The sequence below is a fragment of the Ambystoma mexicanum genome, chromosome 12 (genome assembly GCF_040938575.1).
Source record: "Ambystoma mexicanum isolate Mex_15411 chromosome 12, UKY_AmexF1_1, whole genome shotgun sequence".
NCBI classification, from domain to species: Eukaryota; Metazoa; Chordata; class Amphibia; order Caudata; family Ambystomatidae; genus Ambystoma; species Ambystoma mexicanum.
The window spans coordinates 1,096,591,165-1,096,616,620 of NC_090936.1; the positions used below are offsets into that span (position 1 = coordinate 1,096,591,165).

The 25,456-nt window shown below is 45.3% G+C and overlaps 1 protein-coding gene across 1 annotated transcript in view; it reads right to left on the reverse strand.

Moving 5' to 3' along the window:
* Positions 1 to 25,456, reverse strand: part of GDI2 (GDP dissociation inhibitor 2) — a 404,570-nt gene that overhangs the window by 228,312 nt on the left and 150,802 nt on the right. The window contains exon 4 of the mRNA XM_069629650.1: positions 4,302 to 4,436. Within this exon, the coding sequence (XP_069485751.1) occupies positions 4,302 to 4,436 (135 nt within the window). The remainder of the gene's footprint in view (positions 1 to 4,301; positions 4,437 to 25,456) is intronic.

Genomic DNA, 25,456 nt, shown 5'->3' on the forward strand with positions numbered 1-25,456 from the left:
TTTCGCTTTTTAATTATGATTAATTATATGTGTAAAGGTTTTATTTTTAAAAACTATATCACATTAAAATAAAACAAACAAGGAACGCCCCCGAAATATCACAAACGTCCTCAACCATTCCATCGCAACTGGGAAAGCGCCACAAGCCTTCAAAAATGCATACATCAGGCCACTACTCAACGATACAGTGGAAAACAGAGGACCTCTCCAACTACAGACCCATCTCCAACATCCCTTACACAGCAAAACTGCTCGAAACATGCATATACAAAACGACCCAAGACTTCATAGAAGAGCACAGCCTACTAGAGCACAAGTTGGCTTCAGACCAATGAGAGGAACAGAATCGGCTCCACTCTCAATATGGGATGATCTAAAAATGAACGCAGACTCTGACAACAGCACTGCCTTGATAGTACTAGACTTATCAGCAGCATTTAACACAGTTAACCATGACACCCTCATAACAAGACTAGACGGACTGGGAATAACAGACACTGCATTACTATAGATCAAATCCTTCCTAACAAGCAGAACGGAAACCGTATGGATGAAACACTTCCAATCTAGCCCGAGAAATTCGACCTGTGGAGTACCACAAGGATCCTCCTCCTCCCCACTACTATTCAACATCTACCTGTATCTACTTATCAGAATCATCAAAAGCCACGGCCTCACCTGCTACAAAAACGCTGACGATACACAAATAATTTCAATATACAAGACAACCCGGAAATAAACTCAACGTTAGAAAACTGCCTCCGCAATGTATACATCTGGATGAACTCCAACTGTCTCAAAATCAACCCAGGCAAAACAGAAATAATGATCGTCACAATAAATTGAGAAAACCACTTCATCCCTTGGCCAAAGGAACTCGGGACAACCCCAACACCCTCGCCGATTGTAAAAAACCTAAGGGTCCTGATGGACAATAATCTCACGTTAGAGCCACAAGTAAACGTCCTTCTCAAGAAAAGCTTCCTCCTGCGAGCGGCAAAGAGGATACTATCATTCCTATCGTTCGCCGACAAAACCACCACCATCATCGCCCTAGTCATGTCCCGAGTAGTCTACGCCAACAGCCTTTACTCAGGCATACCAGAACGACTTAAAAAAAACTATTCACATTGAAAACACGGCAGCCAGACTGCTTCTGAAACTACCCCGGAGAGAACACCACACTGCTGAAAACACTACATTAGCTACCAATAAAACAATGGATAAAATCCAAAACAATGTGCATCACGCACAGAGCGGTACACAACGAAGGGGCCGAGTTCCTGAGAGAAAAACTGCGTCTTTATAAACCAACAAGAAGGCTCAGATCAAGCATTGACATCTGCCTGGAACCAAAACTCTATAACAAAAGAAAACTTGGAGGATCCTCCTTCTCGCACCAAGCCCCGAAAAACTGGAATAACCTTCCAAAGTACATGGTAACACAAGAAACCACCCACTATTCAGGAAACTACTCAAAACCTGGCTCTTCACATTGTAACTAGAAAGCCCAGCCACAGGGGCATGCACACAACTATTACATCTATGAACGGAGAGACACCCGGATCCACACCAAGCCATCAATGGGGAAAAACCCTCAGAAAAATATCCCATAACAAACTAAACGGCTAACCGGGAGACCGCCGCAATACGACCATAGACCATATAAATAGCAAGACAGACAGGAACACGATGACGAATCAAGAGGACCATGACCTTAAAACATAGCCACTGCCAACAGACCCAAGGACAATAGGCAGAGGGAAAGGAAGCACTACACCACAAGCCCCAACCCGGTGGGTGAGAAACCGAATGTTTCATCATTACTCACCGTCCACCTACCACCCAGCGGGAAGCACAATGCCCCATCACACAAAAACTACAACATCCCCTAGGATGCTCACCCCACAGAAACCAATGAACCAACAGAAAGACAGTCATGACAAGCGGAAACGTACGACTGAATACACAGGCTCACCAAGACAGAATCACCAGAACACCACATCAACACCACTCCGACCCTGAACCATTCAAAACCTCCCCTGACAAGTGTCGCACCAGATAATGAGAGAACATAGATACTACCAAACCAAGCCCCACACCAGAAGAAAGGTTCAGACGCACCCATCAACCCGAACAATATCACTATGATACAGTGGGGTCAGCGCAGCACCAACAAAGCGAGTCGGCCCATGAGGAACCAGCATCAACCCAACACACAGGGATAGAACTATAACAGAATCAGAAAGTACCTAAATCAGGACAAACCCCACTAACCTAGCCCTCAATCTTCTGCATACTTAAACCACACAAAGCCACACAACCATCTCTCTCTCAGCAAGCCGCACACACTTTACCACGCCGCATCAACATCACCTACAGCACTCGAGATCTCACGCGGTCCGATACTAGCACCAAAGCCCAGCACTCGGTGTATACCCAGCTGAAGCCGCCAACATCACCTCTCCCACTCACCTGCTCCCCTCCTCCAGACTAACCATACCCACCCTTCCTGTTTACAGATCTGCCAGAGCGCCTGGGGAGCAATTCAGTTGGTGACAGTGCGCTATATAAGTACCTTTAACATAACATAAAAGTAAATAATATTCGTTGTATTAACCTACGCCTTTTTTGCTCCTACTTCAAAGTACTCTGAACGCAATATTGCTCCTCCTTCAAAGTAGTTTAAATGCCTCAGACCCGTACCGTGTAAAGAACTGAAGTATATTGTTGTGTGATATAGATTGCCTCCTTCTAGTGAATGTTTTATAACTGACTGTTGAATATATTAAGTGTCTAACCAAGAAACCTTGAGCATAAGAGTTTATTTGAATACTTGCGATTCTAGACCTCTGTGTAACTACCTTACAGCTCACATTCCCTCTTGATAAGCCTTGCTGCTGAGCTCCGCTACCAAAAACTGTGTAGTACAGACTTATACCAAAGGTTGGTTTTGCTTACAACTATAGTCATAGTTGTGTGTAGTTGTCCCAAACAGTACTGCATACAAACTATGCCTAACACTATCCGCCAATACCACACAGATGGCGGTAGCGTTCACAGAGGCACACTGCAACAAACAATTGTCCTCTCCTCAACCCCAGCGCGTCAACCCTCGAGGCCCTCTTCCACTACTCAGACTTTCGTTGCAGGGAGACCACGAATATCAAGACCGGCCAATCGCACTGGACCAAGAAAACATGCAGTCCAACTCCGGCCAAGCCTACGGCACACATACCTTATACCACGTCTGTGGACACAGGCCACAAGCACGGCCACCCATCCATGTACGTTAAAATGCAGCTATGGCTATGCTATTCCGGTCTAGCAGCACATGTAGCCGTCTAGACTGAAGCCTTTGACGTACCTCTGCCACTAGTATACAGCGACAACCATTGAAAGGCACACATTAAATCTTCAGCACTAAAACTATCCGAAACCACGAACCGCACCCATGTGCCTGATCTCTGGGTTGCTTACTGGAGCCTAGCTAGCTCAGCTAAGCTGTAACCCGGCAAAAATGCACACAAGCATCTTTAATTTAAACTCTTAGAACCTCCTGCACATGGACTGCGGTCAGCAAGAGCATTCCAATCACAAAGCACATGGAGGACATATAAATGGGGAAAGGGCACTATACAAATATAAAATACAGGTCGGGGCAAAGGCCACCTTAATCACTCACTTACTGAACACTGCTAGACTGACATTGGCACAGTTCTGGAAAGACATGTGGCCGGTCATAGCACAGTGGTGGGTAAAAATCTGGGAGGTGGTAACTATGGAAAATATCACGGCTCTCCTGCACAATGGTTTCCCGCATTAATATCTTGACTTGGGCCCCATTCATTGAGTATGTGAGAGATACGGAAAACCTGTACCATAGGCTCATGCAACAATTTACACTGATCTAAGGAACTGTTATTTCCAAAGCATGGAGACAGCAACAACTGGAACTTACCCACTTCGAGACCTATATGTTCACAACAAGGAGATGGTAACACTTATTTTTATTTTTCAGGGTTGTTTTTGGCTATTCTCAAGGTACTTAAACTTTTATGTTAATGTATCGAATGTTAGCTACTGTTAAGCTGGCTCCCCACTGGTCCCGGTGAGGGAGTTCATAGTTCTGTAGGTATTGAATAACAAAGATGATAGGAAATGGAGATGCAGTGGAATGTCTTCAGTCAACTGGGAAGACAATACGTAGGGTCCAAGGGATATTGTGACTGTATGAAGTTATACCAAACACGGTTGCCAAAGAAAAATAAAGATGTTAAAAAAGAAACAAATCTACTTACTGGAAGCAAGGGCTTCTGTCTCAGTAGAAGGAACCTTGTAGATCTTCCCTCCCTTGTAAACAAAACTTCCCTCAATCACTTTGAAGTCCAAGTAGCGAGTGACGTCTGTTAAGTACAGCATTTTGACCAGCTGACCTGAAAGAAATTGAAACAAATGAAAAAATGTTAAATAAAAAAAAAAGTAATATCGATCACATTAAGAAATTTTGGCACAAGCATTAATTACAAAGTGCATACAAGCACTATAGTTTTACCAGGCATTTCATAATATTGAATATATGAATCACATTTAATGAGCTAGATTAGATGAATCCAAACACCTATAAAAAAAGGTACTGAAATAGAGCCACTACTTGGCAAAAAGACACCTCTATTCTTGGCTAGAAACTGAAGATGTTTTTGCAGATTGTGATCTTCAGGATTTCATGCGATACACGATTAAAATGCTATACAACCTACTAAAAGTCTCAATCTCAACTATAAGCTGTCCACAATTCATTAAGTAGTGGTAAAGATAAAAGAGCAGCAATGAAACAGGATAGGCCTTGTAAAAATCAGCATGATCTCAAAGTCTCGGCTGAACTAACATTGCATTGCTTCTTCCCCAACCAAAATAATGGCAGTGCCACAATGAATTTGAAGTGTTGGTTATGTTTCACTCTTTTCAATAAGTGCTCACAATCTATTTAGTTGCTTTTATACAATGCTCCTTTGATGTGCCTGCAGGAATTTTTGGATCATTTCAACTAGTGTGTGGCCACTGGCATGATAGTTCAATAGCATCGCTTCATTTCCTTGCAGGCACTGTAGTTCTAGAATTGAAATGTGGGAGTTAGGACATGTGTTCTAAAGTACACCGAAAAGAAATATTATAAATCTACTAGGGTGGCTTTGCGTTGAACTCGGTGGGTTGGTCGCCTCGTATGACTACCCCGCCATGGGCTTGCTTCGCTCACCCCTCACTCCGTTCGCACCCACCCCTTTGGTGACTTGTTTACTGGGTTTAAATAACAGAGCTTGGAAAAAAGTAAACACAGGATCTACTTGGGTACATCTTTAATTACAGCACTTCTTTTTCAAGCAATATTAATTGTTCCATAACGTAAAATTTGTATACCTATTTGTGAGCGACATCTTGACAATGCAATGTGTAATTTGTCCATGGCTGAATAAAGGTCCATCGACGTATATTCAAACACATTGAAAACTCTTCCCTCGAGACTTAATATTTAGCATTTGCTAAAACTATAGGAAATTGTTGTCTGTGTAGCACAAATGGCAACCTACTTGAATTAGTATCGCCTGTATCCAGTTAAATACGTGGGTGACACAACTTCATTAGTTTATCATTTTGAAACGCAAAAAGAATTTGAAATTGGAACAGTATTCCATTAAAGTTGGATAAATATAGAAAGGAAAGACACCAAACCCATATCTTCAGGATATATAAAAAAATAAATTTAAAAAAGTAAAGCATTACAAAATTTGTTAGATAAAATTGTTACACAAAAACCATGACTTATGATTTTATATATATAGGGTAGATTCCTTGGGCAATACAGAAACTCCAACTCTAAGTAAAAGGCTGTACCACCTGATATTATGGTAGCAATGACAGAGCAGACAGGCTTGTCTTAGGAGGGAGAGGGCTGTAGAAAGGTAGAGGGCTGTAGAAAGGTACAAAGAACTTGCGGCATACATCTGGTCCAAAGAAATACTGATGTATTGTAACACAAATGGTTTATTTTCTATATACATAGGTAAAGAGAATGCTTTAGAAAGGCAAGTCCCATTATAAGTCAAACAATTATAAAAACCAACAATACTTCTGGTAAGTAAACCAAAGTATAACATTTAGAATGGCAGTATAATTTAAGGTAATGCAAGGGGTGAAATGTGAGGCAGACAACTTTGTTAATGTTTCTCAACAAATGCCTTTTTATTATAATAGAAGGTTGGATAAATGCCTCACCATCCCTACACAGACGTGGATTTCGCTGCCTAAAATAAATTAAAGGAAACACAATAAAAAAAGGATATGTGTAGCTCATACAACAAATAAACAAGGAAATGCATGGCGATTACAAACTATGATTGAATTTCTATTGCCACCAGTCTCTTTTGTGATCTGGGCAAATTCCCCTTCCCCAGGTTTAAAAGTGATTCCGTTTCACAGTTCAAGATAAGAAAGCAAGGAAATCCTAATTTGCAAAAAAGTTCAACCACAGTACCATTCTTCTTCAACTTGTTTTCAAAAAGTTCCAACTCAGTTTGGTGTAACTATAACTTTTCAACTGAAAGTTCCAACTCAGAAAATAGAACGCTCTTTCCCCTCCTTGAACAGGTTTTTAGTTCATCAATGGCAACAATAATTGTCTTGGTCGGGATGATTTCCCACAAATATCTTTTATACTAAAAGTAACAAATTGTCTTTCTCAGTACCCCTTTTAAGCACTTCAACTTCCATCTGGTTTACTCTCATGCCAGGCCTACTCCCCTGCCCGAACAGTGTTTCACAACGACAAGTGCTTTTGAGGTTAATGTCATGCGACGTGAACAACCACTTCATAATATTCAAATATTTGCAGCTTCAAAAACTCCCAACAGCTTTCAGGGAAAACAAGATTTACATTGGTGCTCTTTGATACTCTACTGCAAATAATGCTCCTCTCCTTCCGGGCTTTTTTTCTCAGAAGTGCAGCCTTTCCCCATTATGCAAATTACCAAACACTGATGGGGACTTTTACTCCTTCTTGGCTTGAACAATGCAAGTGTTTACCAGCTTTCACCATACGTTGTACCAGACATGGGCAACAAGTTCCACTGTGCATCAACTTCCCAACAGCCAGTTTCTGCTGTTGGTAATGCTAACTAGATTGTAACTGCTTTGGCTTTATTTTCTCCAGTTCCTATCATTCTCGGAGTGTTTTTTGAGCATATAATGTTCAACCAGTGGAGCTGTAAGCCTCTTGCGTCTGATATTGGATCTGTGTTCACAGATTCTAATTCTTACTGGCCGTGTGGTCATCCCCACATACTTTTTATCACATGGGCATTGAATCAAGTATACTACGTGCGTAGTGTTACAATTAGTGAAAGTTCTTTGCTCCCATGGCATGTTCCATCCTATATCAATATATTACAGCGCCACTGGTTGAACATTATATGCTCAAAAAACACTCAGAGAATGATATGAACTGGACTATCCTTGAAAAAGTAAGAGTACCAAAACATGGTGAGAACATCGGAGCCATATTGCTTAGATGGGAATAACAATGGATGTTTAGACTGGGAAGCCACCAAAACGGGCTAAATGAAGACATTTGCTGGCAGACAATAGCAGTCCTATAAAAACTTGGATTTTGAGTCACATCTGATACGCAGAATAGAGGTACATCTATACTATACTGTTACGTTCAGCAATCCATATGACCTACATGGGTGCGCCTTAATCTTCAAGGTTAGCACCCAGGCCCTTATCTAGTTTGTGGTCCCATCCGTTCCATTTGAGTACGAGAGTGCTTTTTAATAGACATTCTGTCCACCAGATCAGTAATATTAATATAGATTATGATTAGACGTACATGCTCTGCAATTTGGTTCATTGTCCATGCAGAGCTGAGTAGGTAGAATGATTAACTACCACAAAGAATCGTAACCCTTTCTGCGGGCAAGTAATATAGTTAATGACATCTATGCCCTACGGGTATAAAAAGCCCAGTAATTAATGATTCTAAACTAATGACACCCGACATGGAAGAGTTGCCGAACACAACACGCCCCCAATGTACATGAACACTGAAAACTGACTAAATGAAGTGGCGCGGGCACAGAATACGGTTCCAAAGTCCATAAACACTAAAAATGGACTAACAAAGGCACACAGACACGTACCGTATATCAGCCTATATATACATTGGAAGTCCAAGATGGCGCATTACATACCGTTGTGCAAAGAAACCGGCTGCCAAGATGGACATGGAGGTAAGACTCTGATGAAATATGGCATGTCACGTGGCATTTAGGGCCACACTCAATATAGCGCAGCCTTGCATATGAGAATTCACTGCACTTAGTATCGAACGTCTGGCTACACACGCACTTTGAAGAGCTTCGCTCAGTAGTACGGCCACTTTGAATTGTTTCACTCGATTCACCTTTCGGCTGCTTTTTCTGAAAGCATAGCTCAGTTTACCATCACGGGCACTCCGTTTGACTCCACAGCCGCTCCGCTGCCGGCGCAATTGAGACGTTGTATTACATTTAGTCCTGAGTATCCAACGTCTTTTCGCATTTATACACTTGCGAGCCCCGCATAATATCACGGCTGCTCCGATTAAATACACAGTTACACCGCTGCCCGCACGGATATTTCACCAAGTAGTTCAGTTCCACAGTGTCTGTATGCATTATAAGGGCTGCATAGACCACGGCAGCTATACATATATTGCACTAAGTAGCTTCACTGTGGGTATATGAACTACAGGAGTTTAATAACACATTTAATAGCACATCCCTAATGGCACGTTTGGCCAAGACACAGGGGAACATACACACGTTTCTAATGGTGTTGAAGCGTTGTTTTGTACCTGTGTTCAGAACGGCATTATGACCAGAGTTTTGCCGCATATATTCCTTTAAAATAGGTATTGGAAAGTGCTTATTAAAACTGATCATTGGCAAGGAGATATACCAGATTAGGACTCAACGACTGACCTAACACGAAGCGAATACGCCATTTGGGGTGAGTAGTATGAAGTTTCCCCCTCCCCCCTTTTTCAATATCATGTGGAGAAGTGTTTGAGTGCTCTACAATGTCGAGTCTCTGGAGTAAACAAGTATCCACTTATTACTTGTTTTCATGCATAGATAGAAGACCGAGGAAGAACGAGCAGTATTAGCTTACACCAGAGGGACCTTGCAATACAATCTACGGGCCACAAACACCAACATATGAAGAGGTAAGCGTTCCTCGTAGCATGTCACTAAATAATAGGATAAAAAGCTTGTAGACAAGCACAAGATTGATAGTCTCCCTTCTACATGTACTCCCTTTTAGGGATAAGAAGACTGAAGAGTTTGCAGTCCCAGAATCAATTTGAGACGCCCTCCACATAACGAATGAAGGAGCACACGACAACTATTGATAAAAGTGTCTTTGTTATTAAACTATTCCCTGTATTACTAAGAGGAACAGGGAAGTCCTGAAGAAAGCGGAGAGCTGGTCCACATCCGCTGAAACCGGTAGACAAGAAGGGGTTTGGTGTAACGTACCAACCCCCAGAACCCATACAGAGACAATGGGCCTGTAGCATTATTAAGTCATTTTACTGTTCGTTCAATGTCCAAAATATTAAAAATAAGACATTGAGGGACCTATGGAAGAATTATCCTCCATATGACCAGTTGTTTTTAATAAAGGACTATGATAAGCCACACTAAATGTAAATAATAACATTAAAATAGTATTTAGTATTTTATTTATTTCTATAGCGCACCAGGCCCAGGGGCATCCGGGCGCTTAACTTAGTTACAACAAGATGAAAGCATGACAAGGCAATGTGACAGAGTATTACAAGATTATTACAGGAAGATTTACAAAATTTACAACATATACATTCAAATGAATATCGATAAGGCAGTGATTTACAGGATAGTTAATAAGGGATGCCGAGTAGGTCAAAGTGCAAGTAGGGCAGTAAGCTGATGTTAGCAGTCTTGGGCGGATAGCCATGCTTTGGTAAGGTATTTGAATTTCAGGAAGGAAGGTTCTGCTCTAAGGTCATTGGGGAGTGAGTTCCAAAGTTTGGCTGCCAGGATGGGGAAGCTGGTTCCACCAGATCTTAGGAGATTAAAGCGCGGGATGACAAGGCAGTTGGCTTGGGCCGCTCTGCGAGGTCTGGTGGAATTGTGGAAAGAGAATCTGTTTGCCAGGTAGCGAGGGGCTTGGTTGTGGAGGCATTTGTGTGTGAGAGCCAAGGACTTCAAGGAGATGCGCTGTGGGATAGAGAGCCAGTGCAGGTTGCGCCTGGTGTCAGATATATGCTGGCGCCTAGGAATGTTAAGGGCCGCTCTGATCGCATTGTTTTGGACAATTTGTAGCTTATTTAAGTTGCGGAGATTAGTACCTAGATAGAGGGCATTACAGTAGTCAACCTTGGATAGAACAAGGGTCCTGGCCAAGGTTACGCAGTTGGCAGTGGTTAGGAACGGGCGACAGGCGGTGATGAGCTTGCAAGTAAGCGCTGCTGCAGATGAGACTGCGTTGGATTGTCTAGTCAAGGATAGGGTTGAGTCGATGTAAATCCCAAGGGTTTTCGTGTCCTTAGCAATCGGGATGGTATTCCCATCGATGGTGAAAGACTTGAAGGCAGGGTTAAGTTTAGTGAGTTTTTGTGGTGAACCAAGAATGAGGAGCTCTGTCTTTTCATCATTTAGGCAGAGGCCGTGCTGGGCCATCCACGCTTGGATGACCTGGTAGATGGCGTTGATGGCAAGGGAGTCAGTTGTGTAATCGCCTGTGATGGGGATGAGTATCTGTGTGTCATCAGCGTAATTGGTATACGTGACGCCCAAGTGATCCAAAATATCGAAAAGGGGTTTGGTAAACACGTTATATAACGTGGGCGAGATACAAGACCCTTGAGGCACACCACAGGCGACCGGAGCGGGTGGTGCGGCCGCAAGTGGGGAGAATACACGCATAGATCTATTATCCAGGAAGGATCTGATCCAAGTGGCGGCATTTTCTGAGAAGTGTGCGGCTGATTTGAGGTGATGGCAGAGAATTTTGTGATTGACGAGATCAAAAGCAGCAGAGAGGTCCAGGAGAAGTAATAATGCCAGTTTGCCTTTGTCTTTGAGATCTTCGATCTGCGTTTTTAAGTCAATAAGGGCGGTCTCAGTGCCATGGCGAGGCCGGAAGCCTGATTGCCTGAGTCCCAGAAGTTTATTAGATTCAAGGTATTCCTGAATTTGTAGGTAGGCCGCGCGGTCGAGGATTTTTAGTAAAAAAGGTACAGTGGTAATTGGTCTGTAGTTTGTGGGTATACTGGGATCGAGGGTAGGTTTTTTCAGAAGCGGGATGACCCATGCATCCTTAAGATTGTCCGGTACAATCCCAGAGCTGAAGGAGGAGTTGATGAGCGTAGTGATGAAAGGTGCTAGGTCGTGAGCAGCTTCCTTGATAATAGGTGCAGGACAGAGGTCACCCTGACAATTGGACGGTTTAAGGCTAGTGATAATCTTTTCCACTTCGAGAATGGAGAGTGGAGAGAAGCTAAAAGGAGTCAGAGAGTCTGTGATAGAGGGGTTTGTGGTAGGTATAGGGATCTGTAGAGGGTTGGATTGAAGGCTAGATTGTTTGTTGTTAATTTTAATTTGGAGAGTGGCAATCTTACCTAGGAGAGCTTCTTGGATTTTGGAGCACCAGGTGCTATCTTTGGTACATGTGTCAGGTGGGGTAACAGGAGTTTCAAGTTCTTTTAGAATTTTAAACAATTCTTTGGTGTTAGATTTGGCTTGCTCGATGCGTTTGTTATATGTGTCTTTTTTTGCCTGGAATATAGCTTCCTTGTAGTTAAGGGTGGCCAGGAGTACGCGTGATTTGTTAGCTAGAGAGTGATTGCTTCTCCAGTGGGATTCTGCAATTCGTTTTTCTTTGCGTAGTGCTCTGAGATGGGGAGTAAACCAGGAGTTTAGGTGGGCTCGAGGTTTGGATTTTCTCAGTTTCGAGGGTGCAATGGTGTCTAAGGCTGTAAGCATGGCCCGGTTGAAGGTGTCGACCAGGGCCGTAGGGTCAGAGCATGATGGATCCAGAACATTAAGAGCTGGAAGGAGGAGGGGTAGGAGTCTATCGCAGGTAATGTTGCGTTTGTTACGGGTGGCCATAGCCGGGGCAATGTTGTGAGGGAGGCTGATAGGTTTGGACTCAATATTGAATGTAATTAAGTTGTGGTCTGTCCAGGCGCACTGTTGGTTGGAGGTGATGTTGATGGGACAGTTGAGGGCGGCTAGCCAGTCAAGGGTTCTGCCCTTGTTGTGGGTAGGTTGGTTTAGGAACTGAGTGAATCCAGCATTAGTGAGGATGTTGTCAATAGACGAAGCAGCGGTGTCCTTGGGGTCGTTGAGGCCTAAATTGAAATCCCCCAGTATCATAACCTGGGAGGTAACTTTGGTGCTGTGTGTGAAGATGTTGGAGAGGTCCTCCGCGAAGGTAGATAGTGGGCCGGGTGGCCGGTAGAGTAGATGAAAGGTGATAGAATGGTTGGGTGTGAGAGCTAGTTTAGCAGTCAGTGCTTCCAGAGTGGAGGAGTGATGTGTGGCTGAGAGGTGGAAGTTCAAAGCGTTTTTGTGGATGATGGCGATGCCACCTCCTTTAGATTGGATGGAATTACGGTCATGTCTGATAATGTTGTAGTCAGGAGGGATAGCGAGGGAGAGAAGAGGACCTGAAGCTGGGTGGAGCCAGGTTTCAGTGATTGCTAAGAAGTCGAGGTCAAGGTTGAGGATCAAGTCAGCTACTTCTAGGGCGTGAGCCGGGAGTGATCTGGCGTTGATTAGCGCGCCTTTGATGTTGTTTAAGTTAGGGGAGTTGGAAGATGGTGGTAGATTAGGTGAAAGTGTAGGTGGTGACAGAGGGAGAGGCAGTTTGATGCGGTGAGCTGAGTGATGGGAAGCGTGGGTGAGACGCGAGCCAAGTCTAGCATTTCTCAAGGAGATAGAGCAGGGTAGGTTAGGTAAAGGTCTGGTGGCGAAGTGCTGGATCCAGAGGGCTGGGTTGTTAAGATAAGGGTTGGTGTGGTGAGTGTGGGATGGCATAGTTGAGGTAAGATGCAAGTAAGAGTAGTAAATAGAGGTGGTGGTGTGGTATGGTGCGGTGCAGCCAGGGTGCAGTATAAGGATGAGAAGGGTAGGCAGCAGTCTGGTCAGTAGTGTACTGAAAGAGTACAGTGGTGAGTTTGCAGTAGTTAGACTGTTGGTGGGGGGCATGTTGACCTGGTAGAGTCTAAGCGCGCGTAGTATGGTAGGGAGAGCGAGGGCGACCATATGACATTTACACAGTAGCACTGGTCAGTTAATGACCATAAGGCACGACACAATTGCAGTGGTCAGTTAGCGACCATAAGGCACGACACAATTGCAGTGGTCAGTTAGCGACCATAGGGCATGACACAATTGCAGTGGTCAGATAACGACCATAAGGCACAACACAATGGCAGTGGTCAGTTAATGACCATAAGGCACAACACAATTGCAGTGGTCAGTTAAAGACCATAAGGCACAACACAATGGCAGTGGTCAGTTAATGACCATAAGGCACAACACAATGGCAGTGGTCAGTTAATGACCATAAGGCACAACACAATTGCAGTGGTCAGTTAAAGACCATAAGGCACAACACAATGGCAGTGGTCGGTTAACGACCATAAGGCACAACACAATGGCAGTGGTCAGTTAATGACCATAAGGCACAACACAATTGCAGTGGTCAGTTAAAGACCATAAGGCACAACACAATGGCAGTGGTCAGTTAATGACCATAAGGCACAACACAGTTGCAGTGGTTGGTTAACGACCAAAGGGCACAGCCAGTATCAGTCATGAGACATACCACATTAGGGGCAGAAAGTGACTGAACTAATGAGAGGTGGCAGTAACACAAAGAGGCAACAGAGTTGGCGGCATAAGTGTATGTAGCAAACAGTTATCGAGGTGAAGAAAAACCGAGTCTAAATGTATGTGATTGCGGAGTAGCAGAAGACATACCAGAAAGCACAGTAGTGTAGACTGAGGGTAACCCCTCTACTCACAATGGATTAGAGGTCCGAGTAGACATTGGCTCCAAGGCTCCGGAGGCGAACAGGGGCCTTAGTGCGGGCCTTTGTTGAGAGGCCGGCGTTCCCGCCTGCCGGCGGAGGGGCTAATTATGAATGGGGAGGTCAACAGCTGATTCGTGCGGCCAGAGCCTCGCTCTGGTGCCGCGATGCGTCCGCCATTGCTGGGCCAGGCGGAAGAGTCTGACGGAGTCAGTCGATTCCAAGAAGCGTTGCGCTTTAGCAATCGGCGAGCAACTGGAGATCAATGGCAACCCTAGCCCTTGAGGGAAAATTCGCCCTAAAAATATCTATATTGTTATCCATTATTAGTGTACACTTCGTTTTTAGCAATTTGAGGAAAGTAGAGAGATAGGATAGAGCGAGCTCTTGTCTATCCCCTAACCTTTGTAAGCGATGCAGCAGCGCACTACTAGGGCGAGAACACCCATTGTAGGGATAGAAAGAGCTCTTTATAGGGACAATGAGTTATTTACAGGGAACATAGCTTGAGGAATAACTTTTGAATAAAGATATTCGGTCTTTTTTGTGTTACAATAATATGGGTAGAGACAGGATTGTTAACCCAGTGACTCTAATTGTGATTAACCTGGCTTCCCACTGCACAGCCTCTGCAGATTAGGTCGCCAGAGGGCAAGCTTCTCTCAAACCTTTCCTTCTGCCAGACCTCTGCACTTCAGAATTCGAGAAGCACAGACTATTGACTGGCAGAGGCTTTCTGCCACACAATGGTCCCGGCGTCATCTCTCTACTATGTTTATTTATTGTGCTATATAATACAAAATATACAAAATGTTTACCTATACATTACACTTACATTAAGTTCATACATGAAAGTGTATGAAAGAAAAAGAAAAACAAATGCATCAAATCTTGTCATCAGGGCAGATTGGTGTTAAGTTTCCATTTTCTTCAATATGATTGCAAAAAGTGACCTGTGACCCACATTCGTCGAATCCAAGAGTTCTGTCAGCAAAGCAGTACCCATTAAGCGAGTTCTATCCTCACCCAGAGCTGAACAGTCAGTTACCAGATGTTTTAAACTTTCCACATTGCATCAATTCCAACAAAATATAAAATTGAGGTTTTCACGAGTTTTGGTCCAATTTACTTATACATTCCAGCGTTGGTAGCTAATTAAGACGGAAGAGCAGGTATACTGGTCGTAAAATTGGGCATGGAAAGATAGAAATATATTTTCAAATGTTTTCCCTTTTGCTGTTCAACTTCGCGTTGTCACCATAAAGTGTATACGTACGCAATGTATCCATTGCCTCAGCCCAGTCGTACCTGAAGCGCTTTCTTTTGGTTAAAGACATGTAGGTTGTACGTTCTTCTGTCGAGTAGCCAATAGGTTGCTGAGTGTTAGACATCTGCTGTTTAAACCTTGTTATAGTGAAGCCCGAATTCCGTGTCTGCTTTGTCCCCGAACTCTGGCACAGTGAGTCGGGCGGCGGGTTTAAGAGCTTGGCAAACTCTTGCCATGTTCCTCCACTTGGCGCTCACGGCTAGAGAGATCAGGCCTAACTCATGTCTTATTATATAGCACTTGGGAATGCATTTGCCAACCCAAGGGTCCTTTTCCAGAACAGGCCCTGCATAGTGTTGAGATAAGAGCCCAAATCAATCAAGGAAATATCTAGGCCGTATAGCAGGGTTGGTTCCACCTTTAACAAATAAAATGGCAAAAGGGGTCTCAAGGAGAAGGGACACAGCTGCAAATAAATCTGCTTCATTTTGATTAGCAGCGGGGCGAAATTCCTTTTTAAGGAGTGATTCCATCCCTCTTTAGAGCTCTTCTTGTCAACCTCATAACCCTGATATCTCAGCATTTGCACTCTCACCAAGGGGTTTTTCTCGACTCTCCAATTAAAGGTTTTGGGACTCTTGTCATGAAAACTATTACTTTGGACGTCTGTCCAGTAATTTTGAGGTTGTTCTCCAATGCGTCGTTGAAAAAGAGGTTCAACTTCCTTTGCAGACCCATAGGATTGATTGATTATTTGTATAGCGCCTATACACAATGTGTTTCAAAGCGAGTAAGATCGAATAACACTATATCGTCTGCAACGGCTAGCCAGTCGAGTGTTACCGTGCCCAATTTTACAGGGTTAGTTGTGCCCAGATTGTTCATTTCAGCAATGTAGAGGTTAAATAAGGTTGGCGCAGCAATACATCCCTGTCGTCCCACAAAGTGGGTATCGAATCCATCAGGGCACCCTCCCCATTTAACCTTAACCTCAGTGTTGTGTTCGTGTGGAGCAATGCCAAGAGATGGACCAAGTGCCCCGGGATGTTCCATTCAAAGGGTTTAGCCAACAGCCTGCCTCTACTTATAGTGTTGAATGCAATCGACATGTCTATAGAGACCATGTAGACATTTCGTACCCTGCTTCTTTTTTATAGCGGTTAGTAAATGGGACATGGTGAAGTCCCCACTCCTGAGCTAAAGCTTACTTGATAGGGAAACAGGTGCAGTGATTCCATTTTTGCTCTTAGTTCCCTCAACAATAATGTCGCCAAAACCTTGCTTGATGAGTCCAAAAGAGCTCTGCCAATAGCCCAAGCAATGTCCTCTCCATCCCAGATGTACCTGATGGAATCTCCTCTTAGTTCAGTAACTATGTGAGGTGTGACTTCATCTTTAGGTAATGAATATTTGTCCTGCAAGTAGCTGACCCATGCATGCGATGTTATAGGACACACAGGATCCTCCAACCTTTTGGTTTTACCTCCCAGTGGTGACCAGAATTTGGAGCAATCTCCATCAATGATGGTTCTAATGACATCTTGGTTCGTTCTAATATACAATTCCATTCTGAGCGACTTCAAGGTGCCTTTATATGTAAACATAATCCAATTCCTAGCAATGTTGTGTCCAGCCGCCCCCTTGTTATTAAATGGCAAAGCCTTAAGTGCCTCCCTCTTAGTGAGCTTTGCCTCTCACCCTTGGATCATAAGTGTGCCTATGGGTCGGTCGCCCCCCACCCCCCATGTATTTTGCCCGTTAGAGACATTATTCATGCATAACTGCAGTCTCCGATTATAGTGTACTGCATTCAGGTCTCCCCCAGTAGCCCATATGTAGCATCACTTGTTCCCACCCCCTCATGAAGGTCCTATATGCCTTAGCATTCCATTTCACCATAGGCCAGACACACCCGCCCCCCCTCGTAGGTGTAATGAAGGCATCACAGTAATCCGTCATTGCATAGCCATTCGGAGGCTTGGGACTACGGAATATTGGTGAATGGTTACTGCCAAGGGAATCTCCTTCAACCAAGGGTTCACAAAGGCTAGCCATAGGGGAGGAAACCTAGAAGTGGTCAATCCAGGAACTGTTCAGGCCCCTAGACCACGTGTAGAAACCATTTATAACCTGCGCCTCCTCTGGAATGCATACCTGCATATCCCAACTAGCGAGGAACTGATCCCAACAAAAACCAAATTGTCAATTCTCGAATCAGCCACATCACAATAGGATCGCCCCCTCAGTCCCTGCGTTTCCACACATGCTGCGTTTAGGTCTCCAGCCAAAACAACGTATTGGTTTTGGGATTTCCCCAGCCATTGCATAAGCTCGAGCTGTAGGTGCACTAGTGTTGTATTTGTCGGACTCCAGTACACATTTACAAGGAGTACATTTTCATTTTCAGCACAAGTATATATTAATAGCCATCATATGCAGAGATTTTACCTCAACCTCATAATGGCTGCAATTGTAGTTAAGGTGCACTGCAATGGCAAGTCCCCATTTCAGCCGACCTTTAGTGCCTCTTGTAGCATCCTTGCAAGAAGTGTGCAAACCCTCCAGTACAAAGACAGTTTCTTGCAACAGAATCACACCCACTGACTTAAGACTCTCAACATTGGGTCTACTTAGTCGTTGGAACCCACCCACATTCCATGAAGCCACACACAGCAGACATTCCCTAAAGACTGGTCCGGTCGAATTTAGATTTCTTTAACATCTCTATTGCAACCTCCAACCAAGGCCAGTCCTCCGTACCACCTCTAGTAATAACATGGCCATCTTTGTTACATGGGGTAGTCCGTTCCAAGAGTGCGACACTGAATGGTGGGAACAGGAAGGACTCGGACGATTCTTGATTTTGTAGCTCCACCAAGTCATATCCCAAAGATTTAATTGTTTCCCGGTTGTTCCACACAGTGTGCGCTATCAAATTGGTAGCAAAATAGCACACTTGAGATATCTCTGCACCTTTATTTGGAAAAGCTACACTTTGGATGTTGTCTGATCGCAGCGCTAACAGTGCAGTGATTGCTTGGAACCCCTTAATCACTTGGCCCCTATTCATGTGCAGTTGTCTGCATTTTTCCGGGTTTATTGACAACTCATGATTGTCCCTTTAAAAGTGTCACAAGTCGTTTGTGATGGGATAGCTTTAGGGTTTTCATTGTGAGTGCTTCCCACTGGTTATGTTTTGGGTCTGGTCATTCCCAGTCGGTTTCACCAACACATTTATCCCGCTAACGGTTGAGGCACCAGAGTACTTCTCAGATCTCACTCATTCATTCATTCATAGTTGTATATTCTGTTGGAGTAGTCGAGAGGGGCACAGCCTCAGTATTGTTGGCAATTGTAGTTTCGAGAAAGATAGTTATTTTTGTTTGCTTCTTTTTTTAGTTGCTTTTGTAGTCCCCCCTCGCTTTTGTACCATGTATGTTGGCGTCTGTTCAGATGCTACTTCATTGTGACCCCTCTCTTCTGCCCGCTCTGACAGAGCACTGAAGAACTTTGAGTCGTTTCCTCTATTCTGGTTTAAGACAGGGAGGTGTTGGTCTTTTTAGTAAAACGCTGTTGTTCCACCCCCTCTTGGAAACTGTGCGAGGTTGCATCCTGTGCATCGGTGTTAATTGGCTCAATCCCTTCTTCATTGTCACTTTGAGAGACCATGGTAATTTCATTTCCCTTACCGCATAAATCCGCCAATGGTGAAGGGCTGTCTGGTGGTTCACTAATCCTGGTATATAGTGATTGGTCCTCAAAGTATCTCGAACCCACAACCAGTACAGATGCATCTTGTAATGGTGGATCTCCTATATTGGAGACAGCGTCTACTTCGTTCCTCCTCTCAAACACTGCAAACTTACACAGGTTGTAAGGTTCTGTCCTGATTGACAATAACTATGTAACACCCTGTTCCAATGCGTTCTGGCCGTGGACTTGTGTCGCATCTTTGATGCTGTCCAGTGTGTTTAACTTCTGGGTGTTTTCATGTACCGCCTCTTTGATACTATCCAGCATATTTAGCTTCTGGACGTTGTCTTGAGCCACATCTTTTATGTTATCATAGAAGGACCCTCAGGCGAGAGGGAGGCCTGAAATTGAAGCTGGTCCCAACGATTCAATCTGTGGCATATTTGAGTCCCGCCTTCAAAAAATACATTTTGGCGTGAAGTAGTTATATCTTGGTGGACATTTCAAAATTGGGGCGAGACCTTGCTTCATGCAACTGGTCAAGAACTGAGCTATGCAGGGGACTCGGCCCATAGTTCAGGGCAAGAACATCTGTCACTGCTCCTGAGGTAGACCCTGTGCGATGGCTCAGTTCCACGATAGCATCCATGTCATTGCATAGTTGTTCAAAGGAGTGATCCAACACGCTAATATTTTTACATTTCAGAATAGCTTGGCTCACCAATCCTTGCTCGCAATGTCAGCTGCCTCTGGGGGTAGAATTCCTGTTCTCACATTCTGCCTCTGTGGCCTCGGCCAGCAGAAGATGTTGGGCAAAAGTAACATTTGTGAATCACAGCGTTAACTTCCGCTGCGTTTAGGATAGTCGATGGGTTATTTTGCAAACTATGGAAAAGGTTATCGGATGTTGTCCGATGGGTGGCCTGGTTTACCAATGCCTCCGAATAGAAGGGGGGTGTCTGCTTGTTAGACGCACACTCATCTGGCTCACTTGCATTTATTAGCCCCTTCCCCAGCCGAGATCCGCCACAAGTTTCCACTACAGTGGCTGCTTCAGAATCCAGAGCTCTGTTCATGCTGTCAGCGTCCATTGGGGTACTGGCCTCTTTAGCGCCACACCGCTCCTCCCTCTCCTCATGAGCTTTCAAAGCCAACCAGCCTTTTTCGGCAATCATTAACTTTCCACTCCGCAATTTAGACAGAGCAGAAGGGTCAGTTAGGAGGGACGCAAGAGCGCTGTCTAAGGTGCTGGCACAGAATGGTTATTGTGGGCTTATTTACCCATCTTTTGCCGCTGTCCCGCTACAGTCAGAAACCCTTAAAACGTTTAACCAGACTGCTCACCCACTCGCAGAGCTGCATCTCTTCTACCCAAGGCTGCCCAAGGCTGCAGCACCGATCTCCGCGCCTCCCAGGAGATTTTATTGATGAGCTCTTCCTCGCTCCACTAAACCGTAGAAAGACACAGCTGCCCAAGACTGCAGCAACTAAGCAGCGAACTCCAGCTTCTCCCTGGGCTGCCTGCACAACTCACCCTGCTTCTGCTCACCACGCTTCCCACCCATGGCCTGCACCTAAGGGGGCCTTTTAAGCCTCTTAGTCTCCCTCAGGTTTGGGTAATTTGCATTAATAATCTGACCACTCCTGCAACACTGCACCTCTTCAGTCATCTTCAAGTCCCATAAGTACTGGGACAAAGTCCTAATGTAAAAATTAGGTTCCCTTATATCCGGTTTACAATAAGCCATCAGAAGAGTGGGGTTTTGGGGAAAGTTGAATAAGGGGGATTCCCATTCCTCCGGACCTGCTTCTACCCCCTAATATGGTCCTCCCGCAGAACACCACCCAGGGTCAATCAGAAAGCGTCTGCCTTTCCCTGGCCAGATGAGAAGTGTCCCAGGCCAGGTTTTTCTGGCGGAATCATTGTCGATTCATCACAGTAGGCAAACCCCTATTGGTAGTAAGACATGCATTACTTACCGTAAAAGCATTTCTGATGGTTGTATCTGCTTAGATTCACATGCTGTGTATAGTCTGACATCCAGGGGTCACTGCAGAGTATTGCATCTTGTTTTTCGAAAGTCGAAAAGGGGACGTCGACATAGGCATGTCTATAATACTATCCCTATAGTGACATGTAGTGTACCCACAACCCCTCACGCGTCAAGCTCCCTCCGTTTGTATGTTTTCTGCCATGAGGGAGCCTTATGACTACGTGAGTGAGTACAGAAAAGAAGTGATAAGACATCCATGTTCCTTACATCCGAGCGGGGAGGAAGGGTGCGCCCATGTGAATCTAAGCAGATACCGTAAAAGCATTTCTGATGGTTGTAAGTAATGCATGTCTTCTGATGTTTGTTAATCTGCTTAGAATCACATGCTGTGCATAGACTAGCGAGCAGTACCCGGAGTTGGAGGTGGGTTGTGAGAAGGAACAGTAGAGAAAAGATGTCTTAGTACTGCTTGTCCCACCTGGGAATCAGATCTAGAATGGGCATCTAGACAATAGTGTTTTGTAAAGGTGTGTACAGAAATCCAGGTTACCCCGTTGCAAATGGACTCAAGGGGAACATTTGCTATGAATGCTATGGATGCCCCAGGGCCTCGAGTAGAGTGTGCTCTTGGCTTGAAGGGCAGTTCCCTCTTAGCAAGAGTGTAACCGAGTGATGCACTGGACAATCCATCTATAGTGGATTTGGAAACTGCATCCCCTTCTCTTCCTGCCGCCATGGAGACAAAACTGATTAGTCTTTCTCAATGGTCTAGTTCTTTCCATATAAAACATGACTGCTCTGCGCACATCAAGAGTGTGCAGGCTCTTTTCTCCCAAGTTAGATGGGTTCTGAAAGAATGTTGGTAGTTCTATAGACTGGTTGACATGACATTTTGAAATGAACTTCGGTGCAAACCTAGGGTGTGTGCGTAGAACCACCTTATCTTTGTGAACTGTTACAAAGGGATGTTACAAAGGGATGTTACAAAGGGATCTAAAATAATGGAGGTGATAGCTATCAAGAAAGCAGTCTTAAGTGAGATCTTTAAGGGTTGCTTCATGTAGGTGCTCGAAGGGGGAGCCCATTAGCCTGGTTAGTCCAACATTCAAGTTCCATCCGGGAGCTGGGTTAGATACAGGACGATTAATTCTTTTCACTCACTCCATGAAGGCTTTAATAACTGGAACTTCCACCATGACACCTTATGTTGAGACGTAGTGTAGGTGGAGAGTGCAGCTAGGTGAACTTTAATAGAATTAAAGACTAAACCTGAGTCCAACAAGTGAATCAGGTACAGAACAATCTGTGTGGGGGAGCAGTCAACGGGGTTGATGCTCTTTGACTTACACCAAATGACGAACCGTTTCCACTTGCTAGAGTAACAGTAACGAGTGTTCAGTTTCCTTGCCTCTCTGAGAATGTTCATGCATCTCTGTGGGAGCTGCAAATGTCCAGATTCTATGACCTCAGGAGCCAGGCTGCCAGGTTCAGGGTCTGTGGGCATGGGTGCAGTGTTTGGCCCCTGTCCTGTGACATGTTGTACGGGCAGGGTAGTTTCACTGGAGGAGACAGTGACACCTCCATCAGATGAGCGAACCAGGGTTGGCGGGTAGACATGGAGGCCACCAGTATCATGGCAACTGGTTCCTGGTGCATCTTGTGCACCATCTTGTTGAGATGGGGAGTCGGGGGGGGGGGGATCAGGTGGGGGGGGGGGGAGCGTAGACAAATTTCCCTGACCATGTTATCCAGAGACCGTTCCTCTTGGAGCGGTTCTGGGGGTACCTGGAGGCGTAATCTTGGCATTGGGTGTTCTCCAGAGTTGCGAACAGGTCGATCTCTGGGAAGTCCCATTCTGCGGAAACATTGGAGACAATGGCTTTGTGTAGTCGCCATTCGTGCTCTGTGGGCAGAGGGAAGCCTCTGCTGAGTCCGTCTGCCAGAACATTGAGTTCCCCATGTACATGTTGAGATAACAGGAACATGTGTTTGAGAGCCCACTTCCAGATGTTCTGGGACAGCTTGGACAGTCCTGGAGAGCGAGTGCCCCCCTTGCTTGTTCAGGTAGTACATAGCCGTGGTGCTGTCTGTGAGGATCAGCACTATTTTCCCTTGTAGGTGTGTCTGGAAAGCCTTCAGTGCTTTGAAGACCGCCAGTAGTTCCAGCAAGTTTATGTGTTTGGACGCCACACTCGGAGTCCAAACTCTGTGTGCAGTCTGATGGATAGGTGAGCCCCCCCATCCTGTGAGGGACAAGTCTGGTTAGAGTGGCTTCCACTGCGGGGGTGGCGAATGGTTTCCGCAACACAAGGGTTTCCTTTGACCACCATCGCAGCGAGAGAACCAAGGCCTGCGAGACCACCACTAGATCGTCCCATTGTACGCTGGCCCGACACCACTGGCTGTTGAGCCACTCTTGCATTGGACGCAGGCGCGCGAGGTACCAAATAAATACATGACGTCATCATTCCTAGCAATCGCATGGCTTTGTGTACCGCCACCTCTCGACCGGCTACATATTGAGGGATCTGAAACAGCATGTTTTGGACCCTCTCGTTAGAGGGGAAGACGAGGCTGTCCTTTGTTCGAATTAGAGCCCTAGGAATTGCTCGACTTGGCTGGGGTCTAGACTCTACTTCTTCTCATTGATGGAGAAGCCCAGGTGGAACAAAAGGTCTACAGTCTTGGGTATTTGAGAAGCATGTTTCGTAAGAATCCCCTGTTATGAGCCAGTTGTCGAGGGAAGGATAGACCAGAATGGACAACCTGCGCAGGTGTGCCGCTGCCAGTACCTTCGTGAATACCCTTGGCGCTGTGGCTATGCCAAAGGGTAGCACTTTGAACTGATAGTGTCTGCCTTCCATCATGAACCTGAGGTATTTCCGGTGCGCTGGCAACATTGAAATATGAAAGTATGCATCTTTCATGTCCAGTGTTGCCATGTAATCCCCCTATGTGAGCAGGGGGATTACCTCCTGCAAAGTCACCATACAAAATTTCGGAGGCTTTACGAATTTGTTCGCTGGGCGCAGATCTAATACAGGGCGCATGGTTAAATCCTTTTTGGGTACAGGGAAGTACACTGAATAAATACCCTCCTTTACCTGTGATAGAGGCATGCCCTCTATTGCTCCTTTTTCCAGCAGCAGTTCGACTTCCTGAAGAAGGATGGAGAGGTGTTCTGGTGATGGGCGTCTTAGCCTTGGGGGGTCTGAATGTAGGGCACCGACTGAATCGATGCAGTAACCGTGGGCTATTGTTGACAGTACCCAGCGGTCTGTGGTAATTCCCTCCCATGCTTGTAGGGATGATGTTAACCGGCCCCAGAGCGGAGATGCATGGGAGGGGACCCAAACTCGGGTCATATGGTGTTGGTAGCCGGAGAGCCTCTGGGAGTGGAGCCCCGACCTCTTCCCTTGCCACGACGATGTCCTCTCTGAGCATACTGTCCACTGGTTCCCTAAGCGGAGGACCAGTTGCCGGCTGAGGAGTATTGTTGTCGATTTTGTTGTTGGCCACGAAAAAAGCGCCTGTTGCTGTAACCTCGCTTATTAGGAGGTCTTGTAATTTAGTCCAGAGTCCTTAGAGTTTCGTGTTCCTTCTTAGCTGTTTCCAGTGCGTCATCAACCACCTTGCCAAACAAGTTTGAGTCTTCAAGGGGTTTGTTGATGAGGGACGCCTGGGTTTCTGGCTTAAAACCCGAGTTTCTGAGCCAAGCACGACACTTAATAAGTACACCCTGGACTAGTGACCGGCCAGCAGTTTCCGCAGCATCTAAGGTATTCTTGATAATGCTTTGGTTTACCAGAGTACTCTGTCACAATGGCCAACAAGCGGGTTTGGCAAGGGCTCAGGGGCTTCGTGTAGGCCTTCGCGCAACAATCCCCATTGGGCATCAGCGTAGCTTGCCAACAAACTACTGTTGGCAATCCGCGTGAAGAAAGCTGCCGAGGATGTAATCCTTTTCCCCCAAGGCATAAAGTTTCTTTCCCTCCTTGTCTGGGGGTGCTTCGCTAGTAGATAGCGTAACCCCCGCCCTTTTCCTCGTGGTGGTTACTACCAGGGAATCCGGTATGGAGTGACCCCTAATATATAAGGGATCCGACGGTGAGGGGCTAAAAAGCTCCTCTATTCTTGGGTTGACCCCTCTAAGCAATGCAGGTGCGGAAAAAGAGGGAACAAGGCGTCTCTTGACTGAGGCAAGAAGGGGTATGGCTTGGCTAGTAGGTGGTTTTCCTTATTTTCTCCACAACATCTACTTCTGGGGTAATTTCCCCTGTGTCAATTTCAAAATGTGCTGCCGCTTTGTGTAGCATTGCATTGAAAGTGGGTTGATCATCCACAGGTGATGGGTTCCTGACCGGTGTGGTCTGAGGAGAGGGC